General features: G+C 42.2%; 2 protein-coding genes across 5 annotated transcripts in view; one reads left to right on the forward strand and one right to left on the reverse strand.

The window, feature by feature from the left end:
- LOC134101378 (G2/mitotic-specific cyclin-B1-like) overlaps positions 1–19,632 on the reverse strand; it is a 202,480-nt gene that overhangs the window by 48,129 nt on the left and 134,719 nt on the right. The window lies entirely within an intron of this gene.
- The window catches only part of mast4 (microtubule associated serine/threonine kinase family member 4), a 111,404-nt gene continuing 95,099 nt past the window's right edge, over positions 3,328–19,632 (forward strand). For 2 of the 3 annotated variants that reach the window (XM_062555002.1, XM_062555003.1), the window contains exon 1: positions 4,841–5,324. In XM_062555002.1, the coding sequence (XP_062410986.1) occupies positions 5,028–5,324 (297 nt within the window). In that variant the 5' untranslated portion in view covers positions 4,841–5,027. Of the gene's footprint in view, positions 3,503–4,840; positions 5,325–19,632 lie in introns of those variants that run through there. The other variant, XM_062555004.1, reaches the window with a different exon arrangement.

The following is a 19,632-nucleotide window of genomic DNA, read 5'->3' on the forward strand; positions in this document are numbered from 1 at the left end:
GACACAAAGAGAAATGTAGCCTCATCGTGTGAGTTTGAATTCTTGTATGGAAGGTAGGCCTTTGGAAAATTTGAAAATGGGAAATTACTAAGAGCTGTTATGCCCTGAAACCGGGAAACCCCCCTCCTCAATTCAGCTTTTTTTTTATGTCTGTGCCATCATCAGTGATTCTTGTCTCTTTCTGTCATCTGAATTGTGTGGGGGGTAAGGTCGCACACACCGTCACACAACCAAACTAGTAGCTTTGATCACGACTCTCTGATGTGCAACATACCGTATATGCTACTGTGCCACAGTTCTCTGCTGAAGGAAGTGCCAGAAGCCCACAGAATGACGCTAGTTTTGGCGAGGTGTGAAATGCTGACATAAAATTGATAACAAAATGACTGTGCAAAGAGAGTTCAAGTAATGGTAATCTGAAGAGGCAATTACTGTCAATAGTGTGGTGGGATCACACTGTGGATGAATAGTCTGTAGGCTATCTGTGCATTACACAAACATGCAATTGAGGCTGATGATCACCAGTATTACTTGCATGCAAAGGTGTTACAGTAAATATTACATCAAATGTCTAAAATGTCAGTGTCTCTTACAAATAATAAGACAACACACACACACACACATAACAGAGTGAAACAGAGTTAAAGAGGGAAGCATTTTACCACCAGTAAGCTCTGCCAGCGTTGTGCTGCAATGAAATTAGTTGCTGGTTTTGATCTCCATCTAGTGGACAAAAAACACACACCCTTTCCTCTGTATTCACAGCCATATATTTACTGTAAGAAAATATACCTCACACAAAGTTGAATTAGAGTTCAGCGCAATCATGTTCATCCATATTCATCCATTAACTTTCAGCATCTTGCTATTGCAGCTTGAGACACATTAACACATCTCTCCTCACATGGCATCTCTGATGATCAGTGCCACAGTCAGGCACCATGCAAGTCTCTACTAATGTTCACACTCACTGTGTAGGCCTATATGATGAGCATTTGATCTGGTTAATACTCTTTTAAAAAAATACAACACATGTGTTTAATGTTATATTTACATTTATTCAGATTAAATGAATCAGCAACAGAAATGGTGATATGTGACAGTGAATGAGATAATGTTTTAGGGTAATTTGGATGGTATAGTATGGTATTGTGTTTGTAATGTGCCATGTTAATGACCTTTCAGATTGAATTGAGGGTTTGTTCTCAATTGCAAAAAAAGGATGTATTAAAATGACACATCTTTGTGTCATTTAATCCTGTTGTCACAGGATCCTGACAACAAAAAGTGACATGTCACATGATTTGACTACAAAAACGGATGTGACACGTGTGTGAGCTCAGGGACAACACCTTCTTGTTTGTTTGTGTCCTTGTTTTTGTTGTTTTTGCTCTGTGAAATTGACACAAAATTGTGTTGTCCCTGAGCTCACACACGTGTCACATCCGTTTTTGTAGTCAAAATCATGTGACATGTCACTTTTTGTTGTCAGGATCCTGTGAATCCAGCACACTGTCTGAAAATTAACGGTCTGATCTGATAGATCTGGGACTGATTTGGTCTTGACCTGTTTCCAGTCTTGCCTGGATATTGGTCTCACTTGATCCTGATTTTGGACCTGACCGGGGGTTTGGACTTGATCTGAGTCCAGCTCCATCTGCCAGGATCAGGTCCTCTTGAGCCCTTGAACAGAGAGGCGTTGATGTCCCTCAGTTATTGCTGACTGAAGTCACACATGTGGGTGTGAACAGGGTGAGTGTGTCTCAAGCATATGTTGCAGAATAAGTGCTAGAATTAGTCATGCACAGAGATAAATATATAGTTGCCATTTTTGCTCGGCTCCCCCATGAAAGAAGACTGTTTTGGTTGTGGAGATCATGGGTATTAACAGTGTGCCTGTCTGTTTATTCTAGAGATTAAGAGCCTGTTGTGCAATACACTGAAAGGTAACTGAGCATGTTTGTCCTTCCTTGTGATAGTGCCGAACTTCAGACCCTTCCAACTAATAGACACATTCATACTGAATCAAAATAATGTTGATGCTGTTAAGGCATTGCAATTCAAAAATGTGAAGGCATACTTTTCTAAAGATGGACAAACATGAGGAAATAATAGCAGAGAATTCACTTAAAAGTCAGTGGTAAATATATATATAATATTGTTTAAAATGTCTGTACCTCAATACTTCAATACCCAGACCTCTCCAATGTTTGTGGTGGTTTATGGCAGTTGAAAAATGAATGGTCATTTCATGTATTCAGGGACGATGGTTTGGTTTGACAAGGTCTGTTGATAATAGACGACCTTTGGACCAGAACAGGTGGTTACCATTCTGTGCACAAACCGTAAAAAAATAGTGCACACAATAGTTGAAAATGCCTTTCAAATATTAAAAAAAAATATATTTTTGCCTATAGATTTGTTTGTGTGCTAAAGAGACATGAAAAGAAAAAAAGAAGACTTTGGGAATTAAACGTTTTTAAATATCAACAGGGCCAACGCTGGCCATGACATCATCAGGATAGGACACACAAGGTGCAGGACGGCTGCCAGATGCCATGACCTCAGTGGAAATGAACACAAGTGCTGAAGTTGGCACTGGACAGTTTGACAAGAAACGTCGCACTGACTGGGCATAACAGAAAGCAGAAGAACAGACAACGTGAGTATGGATAGTTTACAAAATATTTACATACATTTAAATGACTTGTGAGGTTACTGCTAAAGCGAAGCTTTCGAGGAAAACTTTTCCTCTTAGTCACTATAGTTATCCGTGGAGCAAATGCTGAATATGTCTGAAGCCAAAATAAACACCCCAGGAATGAGTTTAGAAACACTCTTTTCCACTGCTTCAGACAGGAGCAAGTTCTCGGTAACTGGGCTGTTATTTTGTTTTTGATTCTGAATCTGAATCTGACTCTCTTTTGGAGAAGGACTTAGCTAAATACTGTATTCAGGTCACAAAATGTTGTTGCTTCTTCCACATTCAAGTACACTGTAAATCATACAATTACAGAATCTTTGACTGTTTTTTGTCTGTTTTTTTTTTTTTTTTTTCATTTTTGAACGCCTGTGGTCTACACAGATGCCAAACAGTTTATTTAAACACAATGGAGGAAATTATGGGATTTGAGAAAATTGTCATAGTGTCTCACCACAAGATTTCAGACATTTAAGTGATATCACTACAGGCCACGCTCAATATCTCTGACACAATGAAATAGAGGATTTATGTTGTACATGTCTACACAAGTACAGGATGTTTATTTTCGGGAAGTTTATTTTCTTTATTGTTTATTTTTTTTATTATCTTTCATTCAGATACCCTGTCTGCTGCGCAACATATCCTGAGAGGGTCAGTTTCATCTCAAGTGGTTTCTCGGGTGTTGCTGAATGGCAGTGTTCAGCTGGAGCTGTAAGGGTGTTGTTAAAGATGCGTTCACCGACTGAAAGAGGAAGGGGGCACGCCGGAAACCACAGTCAGAGGAGGGGAAAACATACAGTAAGTTGAGGTTTTGGTATATCATGGTGTCAAGGAAACATATGCCTTTTGTTGATGTCAAGTGATATAGGTCATGGCTCATCTTACGTTTGCCTAGTAGAGGAATTCAGTGCTAATGGAGGTTTGAAAAGTTACCAGTTCAAAAATCTAGACATCTTTTCTTGTCTATGAATTTGTTTATGACACACACAAACACACAGACACGCACAGACACACAGACACACAGACACACTCTCTCTCTCACACACACACACACACACACAGAGTAGCCTACACAGAGTACACACGCACAGAGTAGCCTACACACACACACACACACACACACACACACACACACACACACACACACACTATACGACCGAATGCACTAGAAAATGGTTAAGGCAGAAAATGAATCCAGAATAAAAGAAAAGCAATTTCTCTGAACTATTTGTTGCTGAATAGGCCTACATCAGTTGTCTAAACTGAAAACAATGGAAAGCAATGCATTTTCAGCATTTTCCTGCTTAGCCTCATAGCACTACTGTACATAGCTTCACATAGATACTTAACTCAACTGACCAGTCACACTAGCAGTTGTTGCACAACACAGCTTCCTCCAGGTGTAGCTGTTCACATACTGATATCTGTTATTTCAGACCTGAAAACAGAGTTTAACCAAGAAACTGGCAAGGACAAGAATGAACCCATTTGAGATATTATTGAAACAGAAGCACTACCAGCGAGTTGTAGAACCAAAATACAGGTCAAACTTGCGTTACCTTGCAGTTTTTTTTTTTTTTTTTTTAATAGTTTAGGATAGAACATGACAGAATATGACAGAATAATTACCTAGGCCTACATTCATTACATGATTCAAATAGTTAATTCTGTAAATGTTGAGAATATCTCTCTTGAATCTATTTAGCAGGCCTAGACCTGTAGGCTGCCTCTCCAGTGTTAGATGTTGTATGCCTATGCTCAGTTCAGTGGTGGCACAGAGCACTATTCAGGTGGCAGGTGACTGTAGGCTATCCTCACGCAAGAGCCAACACGCAACACGCAGAAGGCCAGACCTAAACCAATATAGTCCTCTTCAGAATGGTGTGGTGTTGTGTTGTAGATGTTGTATGCCTCAGCTAGTGGTGACAGAGAGCACTTTACAGCACTAAACTCTTAAATACTGTGACATACAACTCGCTTCTATGACCTCGTTCGTTCAAAGGTCAGTGGTATATTTACGGTGATTGGCGCAGGCAATCGGGTCAAGGTGGGAGGAGTTCTCCTCACGCTGAAGCAACAGGCACCCGGCAGACGCTGCTTCAGCGTTACTATCAAAGTTGGAAAGAGCAGGGATGAGACGCTTCCACGCCACCTCGCTTCTTTTCAATGGGAGCTCGCTGTGCGTTCGCTAGCCAGCTCTAGCTTAAAGATGAATTCAACGTTCAACCTTACTGGTGTTTTTCTAAGGATTAGAGGGCATAGAAGTTAAATAAGTGCGCCTCTTTTCACTATTCAAGTTGTCGGCAAAGCTAATTAAAACGCAATGGAGGAGGAACATTGCGACACATATGGCATTGGTGAAAGGAGGTCTTCACTGAGCTCTGACACTATATCTGACAACGAGATAACACCAGAGGATATTGAATGCGAAACTGTCAATTTTGGCGAGTTTCAACGGAAAGATTCAATAGACTATGAAATCCATCTGGGAAAGGGGAAGGAAGACGCAATAACAAGCGAGGAGACGAAGGGCGACTACTACGAGCGTTCTCTACAGCTAATAGAGGTTATAAAAGAAGATGATCCAGAAGAAGACGAAGATGAAGATGAGCAAGAAATGGTGAGTTGCAGACTTGCAGTTGTTTCGGACGACAAGATGTGTACATTCACTGCGGTCCTTTCAGTGGATTAGCCATCGACAGGTGTGTTTTCTTGTGGGCTGTCTGTTTGTTTGGTCAACAGCACTTAGGCTACTGGAGAAAGTTCTGGGTGAAAGTGAGCTGCTTGGTCTCAGATTCTTCAAATAGGCTCCTCACGTCCCAAGTCCATAATGTTACTGAAGGCTACTTGCAGGGACACGTTTCAATCACAGTTTCAACAATAATCACCAACCATGCCATATCTTGTTAGGAAATTTCTACACTCCTTTCAGTGAGTAATGCTGTGAGAGAGAACATTTCATCATAAAGCCTATAGCATTGGGTAGCTTTTCTTCCTCTTTAGTTTGCAATGTAGGCCTATTGCGCAATCTTATTAACTTTCTTATAGAAATGGACATGACAAACACAATCATTTTGGCCTTTTAGCCAGTTATAATGAGAGTTTTTCTGTTTGATGGCTACATGGCTGTTTGTGAGAGTTTAATCTGAACAGGTAGGACTTTTCCCAAATTAATAACGTCTACAAAGTATGTTGAGAGCTCTTAAATTACTTGTGAAACTGCCTAGACACTTTTATGATAGCGCAGTGTACTGCAACATGCACCCATGCAGTAAATCTGCATGGCGTTGCCCTTTGCTGCATGATTGTGCCGCTGAAATGTCTAATTAGACAGGTGTGCAAGTTATGACACCGCTGTACTAACTTGTTGACTTGCCAGGCCATGACTGGTTTCACTAAAGGCTACTCCATCTTTCTTAAAAATGCGCTCCGCTCTCAGGATGGCTCTCCTGGAACGCAAGTGAAAGACAACAAACTGATCCATGGGGTGTTGTTACATAGTCTTGTGGTCGTCCATGGTCCTCAAACCTCCTGTCCTGAGGCTGAAGTCTCTTTTGTACATTTTGTAATGTCCAGGCCAGGCCAAGCAGTGTCAGTTAATCAAGCTCTCTGGCTGCATTCATTGCATGGAACAGGTCTTGGCTCATTTGCAAATATCAGGCTGTGACAGGACACCAACCTCATGTCAGGCAGTTATCAGCCTGCCATAAACCCCAGGCAGCTTGTATGTGGAAGGTGGCTTATCCTCAGGATCTTGCCCCCCAATTTGTTTGCAAGATGATTGCTTCAGCTGAATACCCAAGGTGGACAGACGAGAAGTAGCGAGTTTCAAGTCGATGGAACTTTTGTTTGATCAACAAAGTCAGTGCTGACGTATTTGGCTCTAAACAAAAAGGACTTTATTAAGATTAAACTGAATTTGTTTGGGAGAAACATAGCTGTTACTCTGGCACATACTGTAGCCAAAACAGCCACTGAGAAACCACCTCAGTTATTTATGTTTATACAGTGTATTGGGATCATGATGATGTTTACCATATCCTGAGCTATTATTGGTCATAGTCATATACCCTCAGGTCTATGATGCACTGCTTCACACATAGGCCTGCGTTTTATGGCCATTTGAAGATAATGATCAAGGAAAGTGAATGTTCCTCGAGCAAACGAGTGATTCCCTGTGTTTTTCATAACAGTGAGGCTGATTACTGCCTGTGATTATAGGGGGCGAGAAAAGAACATTGCCAGAAGATCATTGCCAGGCCTCTGTTGTGGCCTCCACTTTCTGTCACGGTACTTTTGAGTTAAATTATGAGGTTGAATTATGATCTATCCTCAAATAACTTGTCTGACCAAATTTATCCTGCCACTTTGTAAGATGAGCTGTAGATCACTGCAGCATTGAAAAAGGATGTGTATAAGGTGCAACGACGTAAAATGCACTGCCAACCACTTTAACCACACTGCACACTGTGTGGATATTTTGTTCATCAATTATTGTTATGTAATTATTCACCAATGTAGCCAACTTACAGCGGTGTTTCTCTCTCTCTCTTTCTCTCTCTCTCTCTCTCTCTCTCTCTCTCTCTCTCTCTCTCTCTCTTTCTTGACCTTTGGCCCCTTTTTAGTGTCCTTGTCCTACCTTCATTTTGTTGCTAATTTCGTTTTCATGCATGAAATGGAGATATGTCCTGGTCCTCATTGGCCTTTAATGACAAGGGACATTTGAAGTGCTAGCGTTTCTTCGTCCTACATTACCTGCACCATTATACGGTCACACAGAAAGCACCAAAATACATCAAAATATCAAAGGTGAAACATAAAGGTTATAAATAAGCAGAACATCTATTTTCACAAGGTTGTGGGCTTCCAGAGGGGATGTTCAGTGTCAGTGAATGGCTTAGTGAGTAAGAGGATTCAGCTTTAATCTGTTTAAGGCTTGTCTACCATCTACTGTGGCCGCCGATGTCATCACAGGAAGTGGCTTCGATTTTTCACTCCTGGATCATTCATTCATATTGGTTGTAAGAGAGAGAGAGAGAGAGAGAGAGAGAGAGAGAGTGTGGACCATGAAGGGAAGATAGTCTGTATTGCCAATGTTGGTCTCAAATTGAATCTTTTACAAATGGAGCTTCGTGGAAATCTTATAGTGGGTGGCTGTGCATCTTTGGATGGATGGCATACAGACTTTTTAGCCTGTATTGTACTTTCATGGGGTAACACATTTGTGCACCTAAAGACCATGGAGCACATTTGGTTAACTTGAAATATTTTGTGAATTACATAGGCTACCATGTCGCTTGGATACATTAATGTAGTCTTTGCTTATGATCTGTTTTCAAGATAAATGTGAATTGATTATATATATATATATATATATATATAGGGCATATGAGTGAAGTATTTAGTGACTTGTTAAGATTCCAAACCACTCTTTCAAAGCCTCTGTTGAAACTGTAAATGTTTCATTGCAAACAATAATGAAGTTTACTGTTGTGGTGGTTTAACAGTTCCTTTTATTTTAAATAAGGTCAGTGAGACACAGGGAATGTTTAATACCAAACAAAGCCTGAGGCTTCTGAAGTGACATAGATGCTGTCAAAATAAAGACATTCAAGTAGCTGCCAATCACAAAAGCTAGTAGGTTCTATTTATAGAATTCTTTGTTGTGCAAACATGGATGCCATACACAAGTATCAACTGTTTTGGTTTTCCTTGGAAGGATGACATGTGTGAGCAGGAAGAAATCTTTAGTCTTCCATAGTTGCCCACTTTTCTGACCAAGGCTGATGTGAAATACTGTAAATTGCATCAGTACGTCCTCCTTGGCTAACATTTCACACTTTCTAATGTCAGACTTGTCTGTGTAGAGGAGTGATTGTGTTAATGTGGCTAGAGGAATGATTCTGTTAATGTGATTAGATTGAAGATGACGTTGAGTTGGAGGTGAATTCTGTGTGTCTTGTAATCTTGTGACTGTGATATGCTCACTTCCATGCAGGCATGAGGAACTAGTGGATGACCTTGCTGGACAAACAACTTACATGAAATGTTTAGGGAATTCCCCCCCCTCCGACATGGGAAAGAATTATTGTCCCTTCAAATAAGAAGAACAATCACTTACTCCTGGCCTCTGTGTCAGTAAAAGAAATAAACATATACAGCATGTACATATATATACACATGAGTAAGCTTAAAAATATCCGTGGGAGCAAACATGTATGGACAGAGCATCCTTTGGGGCCAGGTGGCCACAATCAGTGTATCTGGGGGAAGGAATGGTCACGGGAATTGAGAGTTGGTTCCAGAGACGGTCCTAATGGACCTTAAAGGGATATTCCGCCATTTTTGGAAATACGCTCATTTTCCACCTCCCCTCGAGCAAAATAATCGATATTTACCTTGCTCCCGTTCATCCAGCCATTCTGTGAGTCTGGCGATACAACTTTTAGCTTCAGCCTAGCATAGATCATTGATTCGGATTAGACCATTAGCTTCTTGCCTGCTAGCTTCATGTTTAAAAGTTACTAAGATTTCTGGTAATTTTCCCATTTAAAACGTGTCTCCTCTCAAGTTAGAAAGTGCAATAAGACCAACTGAAAATTAAACCTGGCGTTTTTCTAGGCTGATTTGACATGGAACTACACTCTCATCTGGCGTAATAATCAAGGCAACTTGCAAACGTACCATAGGCGCAGTGATATCGTATGCAGCATCTGAAAATAGTCCCCATAGACAACAAGCAGTAGTAGTGCCAGTAGTTTGCAAGTTGCCTTGATTATTACGCCAGATGAGAGTGTAGTTCCATGTCAAATCAGCCTAGAAAAACGCCAGGTTTCATTTTCAGTTGGTCTTATTGCACTTTCTAACTTGAGAGGAGACACGTTTTAAATGGGAAAATTACCAGAAATCTTAGTCACTTTTAAACATGAAGCTAGCAGGCGAGAAGCTAATGGTCTAATCCGATTCAATGATCTATGCTAGGCTGAAGCTAAAAGTTGTATCGCCAGACTCACAGAATGGCTGGATGAACGGGAACAAGGTAAATATCGATTGTTTTGCTCGAGGGGAGGTGGAAAATGAGCGTATTTCCAAAAATGGCGGAATATCCCTTTAACAGTAGAGCCTGAGAAAGCGAATGTGTCGGTACTGCAGAGAAATGTTTTGCGGGGTTGTCAGTTCAAGTCCCTCCGTAATGTCTTCAGGCAATACTTGTTTGGGAAAGTATGTGTTCACATTTTTGCCAGTGACCTCTGGTCTCTTTTTTGTTGTAATGAAATGTAGGTTGGGTTAAGGAGTAGAGTCATTTCTCTGTTGTACTGTAGGAGGACTGGAGATGTCTATCTGATGTACTCCAATATACAGTATATATATTTCTTTTAATTATCAAAGTCCATCCGAAAAAATGTTGACAGGCTGCAGCGTGGCATTAAAGATTTTCGGTTGATTTTAGGATCTATCAGTTTTTGATAGTGACAGACATTTTTTGTGGCGAGTTTTGCCGTTCTGGTGGATCAACTCAAGTGACTTGATGCTTACGTTTCACCATTTAATTCTGAATTGCTGTGTGGTTTTTTTTGTGTGCTTCTCTGTTGTTGCTCTTATTCAGTGGAAAAGTTTACTCCATTTTAACAGGCCTATAACATTTTTTAAGACCCAACTTTTGTCTTTGCCTTTTTTTGACTCGTTGGTTTTTGTGTCATAGTACATATGAAGTATCCATTGAATATCCATTACTGTATGTGTTCATGAGCTTATTTTAAGTCCATTGTATACTAGAGGATTTGTGACCTCACTCTTTACTCTTAGGTCCTCATTTGTGGGGGTTTGCTTTATAGGTAGATCACTTCACTAGACAAGACTTTCGTGATTTATTTAACACCATCTTGTTTCTAAAACAAATCATACACGGTCAGGCAAAAAAAGCCACACACAGAACATGAGATGTAGCTAGACCTATCTGTTATACATTCAGTTGGACTTGTGTGTATTATTTATGATGCCTAGCTATTTCAAGCACTGTTTTTCTGAGATCATGATCTCACCTAATTACCAATTATAGAGGGAGACCTACTTGAGAAGTAGACCAAGTATCTAGGTTCCTATCTCATGACGGGTGTTTCAAGTTGGCAGGGTGAGCCCTTATTTTGGCTACATTTCATAACAGTCATGTACACAGCAGTGGCTGCAATTTTCTTTGTAAAGTTATGATCCAGTCATTCACTAGACTTTGAAACCTTGGTTTAAATCCCTCCAAATGTTCCCTCTTCCCTCTCTGGGAATAACCGCAGACTCTCTTTACACCCTCAGAAAATGCTGTTTTGGTTGCGTTTATCCAGCAGCAGACTTGTGTCAACACAGGAAGCTTCAATCCCCACAGAGAGGGTTTTGAAGGGTGCCGGGTTCATAGCCTGCCAAAGATATTACAGGGGAGGTGGGAGTCGATCTCGGCTACTCGGGTAGAGTAGGCTGTGGGACCGTGAGAGCAGAGCAGGACCACCCGACAAGCTCTCTCTCCTCTACCTCTCAAGGCAATGTTGCCCATGAGCGAGGCTCTGCTTGCTGTTTGTCTGTGGAGCGTAAACACGCGTTGACCTCTTCTCTAGCCGTGGGTGATGGAGTTTGGGGCTGGAATGGGGTGAGAGTGTAGGCCAGGCAGATGTGAGGCCTGTGAGGTCATCGAGCAAAATGGCGCTCAGGAGGCCGAGAACTCTTGAGAAAGCTCTGGAGAGGGGAGGGGAGGGGTGCTGTAATGTCCCAAGGGAGGAATGAGATCTTGTAACCTTTTTGGCTGGTTGTAGATCATCAAGTCCTCACCCTCCTACTCTCCCTCAACCACTGGACAGAACTCTGACTCATGACTACCACATTTTGTGCCACTGGAACCCAGATTTTTCCATGCTGATTTTTCTCAATTGTGAATGCATCCTAGTGCAAATGCTGTGGAAAAAAGTACTTGTTGTGTTTTTGTTTGCCGAAGGCTTTAACTTGCATTTGTTTCCTCAAGCTAGACTTGTGGGTATCTGTCGTCTTGGTGCCTTTCGGGGGCAGATTCTTTGAGGGCTGGTCGGTTACTACACCGACAACGAGCCAGCCTCTCGGAGCATGCACCAGGGAGGCAGGCTGTTATTTGGCCGCCATAATTCTTCCAAAACCTCACAAAGAATGTGGCCTGTGGCTCCAGCAGGCAGCGCCACTGCTGAGAGTCCCCCGTTTCCATGGATCTGAACACGGGCTATGAGGATGGAGTCTCTTGGTGGAATTATCAACGTTTGAATCGCCATTGTCGGAGTGTTTACTCAGATCTACCCACACTCAATCTACACCCAACTCAGTGAGACCAGTCTCCTCAATCACACAAGTGCAGGGAACCTTCTACGCATTGTTCTGTGCTAGCCTGCTCTCACGCAAATTTGTGTGACGTGACCGAATCGAGATGGAAAAAAAATTAGTGTTTTTTTTATTTTTTTATCTAACTTTGTAAACTGGAGGGAAATTTAGTTTCACCCAATTGCATTGATTCATGCTCATCATGTTTGATTGCACATAAACATGCGTAGCATTGTTTCGCAATTATCGTTCGCCCATATCAACAGAGCGAGAAGAAATCGGGGGGTTATTGAACCGGCAGAGGAATAATCACTATAGACGTGCCGTTTGTTTTCCTTCTGAGTTTGCTCAAAGAGTGTCCTCCGTTGGAAAACACCTGAGGCTTTGCAAACAAGGGCTTCATCCATTACTCGTCCGTCCCTGCTGTTTCATTTTTCTGTGATTTGGAAGACCAATCTTCTGGGAAGGCATGGCAGAGAGGATAACAGCTGATGGGTGTTTTCTTACTCTCAGCTGCTCAGTAGCGAGAGCATAGCCATCACACCCATTTGTGTCAGGTTAAACACCACAGGCTCACAAGATCCGGCTTTTAACAGATACGATTGTGGACATAATGGAAGTTATGGCTGAATGGAGAAGGCCTGCCAAATGTCTTCTCCCCAGTCTAAACTGCTTGACACTGTGCAGAGGGAATTAAATATGAATATTATGTTATAATGGAGGTAATTGCTTAATGGAAAAAAACAGGAGTTGCCAAGTTTCTGTCTCCCTTCAGCCTGTAGAAAAGTGATATTCGAACACTGATCCTTTGCCCCCTTCAGACCTCTCCAGTCAAACCCTCTTAAGTTCTGGGTTTTAATTCTGGAACATCTTGCCTATCCCCGTGGTTGGTCTTCAAGGGCTGCCGGGATTGAACTGCCAGTTCCTTCTCTCACGTTACTCCTCTGCTTGCAGCCCTGGACTATTCTGGGTTGAGGGAGAGAGAGAGAGAGAGAGAGAGAGAGAGAGAGAGAGAGACCGAGAGGGAGAGGAGGAATGGGAGCAGTAGAGTGGAGTAGAGAGAGAGAGAGAGAGCGAGAGAGAGACAGAAATGGAGGGAGAACTACAGGGGGAGTGATAGAGCAGGGCCGTGTCAATAGAGTGTCAGAAGGCTTAACTTGGGGTTCACCCTCGCTAGGGGATGAGCATGTGTCCGTGTGTCAGGTCACTGATTTGTGATGCGAGGGGGTTGAAATAGTACAGCAACAGCAGCAGCAGCAGCAACTCAACTATGTCTCATGTTACGGAAAATAACTCTCTCAGGGTCTTCCCCTGTGGTAATTTGTTTGACAGTCTTGGCTCACTTCCTCTGGTGAAATGAACCTGATGGCTTAAGGATGAGCTGAGTGCTAGCCTTTTACATATCAGGTCTAAAGGGTTACTTACTTGCCATCTGCATGGATATGAGGGATGTCTGTTTTGTAAGCCTAGCTGGTGGAGTGGAAAAACAAATGTTAGCATTGCAAAATAGGATCTGGAGTATTGTGGAGTCTCCACAATACACTATGATTTACTCTAAGGTGATTTAGCTAGAATAAAGTGTTGTCTTGTCTTTTTTTTTTTAAGTGATACAGAATTAAGTGTTCAGAAATAATCAAAGGCATTTCTTTTTCCGATATACTTTACCCTTCTCCCAACCATAAAAACAAGTGGCTGATCATCAGGGAACAGATGAGTGCTCCCTTGTTTCTCAGCTCAGAAAAGGTTCCTGTCATCATTTCAGAGAGTAATGATCCCTTGTTTTCTCATAAAAGGGGACACTAGTCTTATCTGCATTTAAATTTATGGTCCTGGACTTTGCCCCTTAATAAGGAAACAGTAGTACAACCAGATCAATCAAAGGAGGAGTCTATTTCTGTTTTACAATTATATGGTTAATGTTAAATGTGTGTGTGGGGGGTGTAACTTAGACACGTGTCCAGATATGGTAGTATGTTTAAATTCTGTTAAGTGTAAATTCTGTTACACTGTGAGATACTGCTGCCTTGCTACTTTTTGATGGGGGAGATCTACAGTATTTTCAAGCAGTGCCCCGACCATCTAAGATGCCACTGTCATTCTGTAGCATAACCATGGGTTTCCTAGCAGCAACAAATTAATTTTGCATCAGGAGATTTATTAAGATTTATTACAGTTATTATGATGCTAATAAATTCTGATTATTAGGACACTGACCACTAATCGTGATCCTCAATGACCAATAACTGAAGTATATTACACAGCATTAGAGGAGATTGATGCCAGTTTTCATTAAAATGGAACACTAAATCAATCGGCTCATGTGTCTGTATGATAAATCTGAATGAAGTGCAATAATGAAATGTTTCAACTTTAATGTTGTTGATGAATTGCAAGTCGAGAATAGAACCTGGCGATTATATTATCTGCCGAGTGCCGACCGCAATTATCTTGAGCATGAAATGAAATGCATCAACTTGTTGCTAGATTGACGAGACAAATGTAATGCTAAGAAGAAAAAAAAAACGTGTTTCAGGGTTTTAATGCTATTTGGTAATGTTTTCATCTTCAAATAATAATTGCAGCAGTAGTTATAGATGATATAGTTTTAAATTGGGTTAAAAATCTACAGTAAGTGTCAGTCAGTCTCAGTGTCAGTGTAAGCAACAGTAGTTGATCCTGTTGTAACAGTCATGGGCTATTTTTCTGTGTATTTTAAATCACAGAGAATACTTTCTTTGTATGCTTAGTCCATATTCAGACCATTAGGCTATTTCAATGCTTCTTCAGCTCGGTGACCTTATTGTGTGGTGTATCATTTCCTACTACACTTTTATGTAAACATGGAAATTATGTTTTGACTATCTGAGCCAAACTTTAACAGCTTAATGTCAAATCCCTTGAAAGTAGATAATTTAATGGTATGAAGTTGATACGGTGCCTCTCTGTGTGTGTGTGTGTGTGTGTGTGTGTGTGTGTGTGTGTGTGTGTGTGTGTGTGTGTGTGTAGACTGTTGATCAGGAGATTATCTAACAGTTATGCAACATATTGCATTTTCATTTTCCCTGGATCACAGTCATAAATGAAAAAAACAGGGAGCACGTTCAAGTCATGGGTCGTATTGTTCGATGTCGAGATTTCTGCCCACAGGCACTGTCTAATCCTTAATGTGTTGTATCGCTGGTGTCGGTGTTTGTTAGGCCAGAAGAGACAAACACTCAACGAATGTAAGCGATCATAGGCTTACACAATATGCTTAGGTGGGTGAATTTGACGGGGCTAAATCCTTCATCATCATCATCATCATCATCATCATCATCATCATCATCATCATCATCAGGAACACCATTACATTTTTCATCCTGTTTTAAAAATAATCAGCAACAACAAAACACAGCACTCCTAGCCACTTGAGGTAAATAGAGTGTGTCCCTGGCGAGGCGAACATATGTAATTACGTGGTGTTAATACTTCCATTATGTTTGGCTCCTCTTGGTGGCCCTCCGTGGTGGGGGATATTACCATGAAATGAAAAGGTATCTCCAGGGGTCAGGTGAGCTCTGATTATGTCCATGACAGCCGCAACAACAACAACAACAACAACAACAGCAGCAGCTGCGGCAGCAGCAGCAACAACAAGACGAGGGATTTGAGTGATATTGTGGTTAGATGTCTTTATGAATACTCTGATTGCTCTCTATTGTCAACAAGGGATTTTATTTATTTTATTTTGAAGACATAGTGTGACAGGAGGAATGTTACCCCCTTGGATGCTCAGGGGAAAATGTTGTTCATTTATTTATTTTTTTGTTTGTACCTAGACATCCTGTCTGAGGGCATGTTATTTTGTTTGAAGAAATATGGAATGGGATGGGGTTATTGTTATGATGATACTGATCGTGATGCCATTTGATGGTGTGATAATGTTGATGGAGATGGGGATGTGTAGGCTGGCTCCTGTAACTGGGTGATTGGTGATGGTTGGAGCAGCCTGTGCTGCTTGGCTGTGTGCCTGGGTGGGTGGTTGGGTAAGACTCCCCACAGGCTGAACAGCCACTCTGAGCCCCGAGGGTGTGTGGGGGGGTCCCACTCCTCACTCCTCACTGCAGGAACCACTGTGGGTTTGTTCTGTTCTCCGTGTGGTGCTGATGGGTGTGAAAGCTATTTCCAGAAAATGAGTCTCTCTCTCTCTCTCTCTCTCTCTCTCTCTCTCTCTCTCTCTCTCTCTCTCTCTCTCTCTCCTCTCTCCTCTCTCTCCTTTCCATTTTGTGTCTGCCTTTTCCCCTTGCCTTTCTTTCTTTGTTCTTTCTCACTCTCTATCTCTCCTTACTTTTGTTGCTTCTGTCATCCCTTCATCTTTTATTTTCCCTCCACTCGCCTCGGCTCCTTCTGGCTCCTCTCTGTCTTTGAACCTGACAGGTTTTTAAAGTCTTCATTGTACCCCCCCCCCCCCCCCCAGCGAGAGAGTGCGTCAGTCTTTTTTTTGTGTCAGTGATCGCTTCTGTTTCTTCTGAGAATAAAAGGTACTTCTCACAGCTTGTTCTGTGATCACACACGCAGTCATTGTGACGATGTGACGTCTGACGGACACTCGGAGCCACTCAGAAAGCTTTCATAGTGCATTTCAAATGGGTTCACATAGTGCTCGGACCAGTATGTTTTTACGACACTATAGTCTGTGTTGTTTTTACTCACTGCATTACACACCTGAATTTATCACAGAGAATGCTTGATTGGATGTCTGCTTTATGCTTGTTTGACAGGAATCAGGCCTTTGTTTCTGTGTGTGAAAATAAGATAAGCCTGCCAGTCAGTGAGTGACAAAATTGGCTCCATGGTGCACTAAGCCTTGGAAGGTGTTGACTTTGTCCAACTCCAAGGTTTGAACAAGGCTTATCAAACAGCACGCTCTGCTTCTCGAAACATGCCTTCGGCGTTGGGCAAGTGACCTCACTGGAAAAGCTGGTGTGGACCAAGGAGCTTGTTGTGGACCAAGTATGTCCACCGTAACACCCCCCCCCCCCCCATCCCAAAAGGGAGTCACAGTGTTTTGGATATGAGCTTGGTGTGTGTGTGTGCGGGTGTGGGCCTGGGTGATTTACCCATAACAACATGCCATGTCTTCCCCTTACACGGAAGGTTGTTGGTGAAGCTAAAGAGAGGGGCTGCAGTGCCATCCATTCCCCATGCAAACCTGCCAACCCCCCCCCCCCCCCCCCCCCATCTCCTGCTTTGGAGGCTTGGCATTGCTCTGGACAGCAGGAATGACAAAGATTGAATGTCACCAACACCCGCTACTGTTGTGAGCATGAGGAAGTGTCAAAGCCGCGTTTCCAACCCCAGGAGCTGTGAGGTGTGTGGGATTGGCACCAAGCAGAGAGATTTGCACTGACTTTGGGTTTTGTGTTTTGGTTTTTTTCCATCTCTCTTTGTGCAGCATGCAGTTCGGGAAGGATTTGGGTTCAATTGAAATCGGAGAGAAAAAAAAAAGGCTTTTCTCTCTGCAGTGTCAGGCCTATCAGGCAGTCTTCAGTAGCCTTAGGCACTCTTTCTTTTCTTTCTTTCTGTCTTTGCCCGTGAATGAACACATCTCAAAGCTGTACCTGTCATCTTGTTCACTGACTTTGATCATATCAGGTATGAGAGCGCTGGCTGGTGTTTGCATTGAGAGGCAGATTGAGGTGATGGAATGCAGTAGTAATTAAATCTCAGAATGCTGTAATTCAACCCCCCCCCTCTCCATTGTTCTCTTCAGAAAGAACTCCACATGTACCACATCAGTTCTGAGTAGTAAACAAGTGTTTATTTATTTCTATACTATTATTTATCATATACTGTATATTATATTATATACAAGTATATAGATATATCGAACAAAATGACAAAAATAATCAAAATCCAGATGGAGTGGCGTGACTTGCCTGCCTACCTGTAACCTAGCAACCCCTTAGTAATGTAGTTTTGAGTTCTAAGCCTCACTCACACACATTTGAGTGCAGGTTACTGGGGCAATTTTTGAAGCCAGTTGCTGTGGTGGATTTTACTGAGAGCCCTGATGTCTGGAGTTGGATGCCTTTATAAAGAGCTGTAAAAATGCAAGTTGTTATTGTTATGAATGGCATCCAGTGTCAGGCAGCGTTTTATAGTAGACTTAAGAGGTCATTTGATAGTAACCCAGGTAATCTGTCCATTGACTGAGCCTGTTACGTGCTAGTGAAGATTCTGTAAATAGATGTTAATCCTGTCAGAGTTATGACTTTGAAGGGATAAATAGGTAGCCTTGGTATTTTGGGTTATGATGCTGAACCAGCAGACTTACGCTTGCATATTTTTAAGTTAATTTGTTTAGCGGGCACTTTCACCCAAAATAAGGCCGGTATGCATTTCATTAGTGTTACAGCTCCCTGGGATTGAACCTCTGACCTCGGTAGGATTAGCCTCTTGCTCGACCGACTGAGCAAATTTGACCCCTGACCTTTAGCTCAGGGTTGTGTGTTCCTTGTCCAATACTAACTGGACATGAGTTTTCAGCTGCTCTGCAGTCTCTGCTCCTGGCCATTTGGTAGTGTCTGCCTGTGAAGTAGACACAGGTCCACACACACCAGTGTGCCATTTGGACATTTCTCCGCACTCAAACAAGCATTGGACAGTCTGGGAGCAGCCACGACGAGACCGATATCCTCCGACTGTTCTTAGCACCTTTCCTTTAAGCTGCTTACCATAGGTCATCATTCAGCTGTCCTGTTCCGGCTGCTTTCAGACGAAGTTACATAAGTGTCTTTGGGATTGTTCTTCGGAGAAACCCTGTAGGAGTGCACTACTGCACTAATTTTCTTAGATAACTTGGATTAGTCTCCGGGGGGTGGTGTTGCTGATGGTAATAAGACAGGTACCTGCATGGGGGTAGTCAGAAGGTGTTCTGCTCCTGTATTCCGATGGGACACCACACCATTGTCACGACGACAATTATCACTAAAAACAAAGCATCATATTTCAGGCATGGTGCAGAGGGGGTTACCAAAACAGTCATCAATGGTGTCAGGGGAACCTTCTATTTAAAGCAGGTTTTATACCCTTGGTGTGTATGTGTATGTTGCTGTGTCATGTTGTTGTTTTGTTTAGTGTTTTGGGAGGCTCGTGATTAATCACATGGTTGGATGGTGGTAATAATAGTGCTCCGTGTTGATATATTGCCAAAGAACAGTGCCATGATATTTACATTTAACTTAATTTTCACCGCATTTGTTTACTTTTCCGATGATGGATCTCCCTCGTTTGTCATCCTGAATGGGTAATCAAAAAAATAGCTCTCGAAAAGTCATTACTTGCGGGAGCGCCCACAGCTCCATGGCTTTGGCGATTTATCAAAAGCGCATGCCATCCAATCTGATATTAGGTGACGTCATTGAAACCCGATCGCAATTGATGATGAATGTTCAGGGAGCGACGGCCACACCTGTGTGTTCAGGAGAAGAGAAATGTTCTTTCTCCCAGAGGCCATTCATCATCGCTAGCCTTCGTCTTTGGCCTGGATCGGAGCTGTTTGGGTGTAAACACAGGACGGCGTTTAGTCAGCACACGAGCCGTGCTGCTGGCTCCCAGTG

The sequence above is a fragment of the Sardina pilchardus genome, chromosome 14, assembly GCF_963854185.1.
Source record: "Sardina pilchardus chromosome 14, fSarPil1.1, whole genome shotgun sequence".
In the NCBI taxonomy this organism is placed as follows: domain Eukaryota; kingdom Metazoa; phylum Chordata; class Actinopteri; order Clupeiformes; family Clupeidae; genus Sardina; species Sardina pilchardus.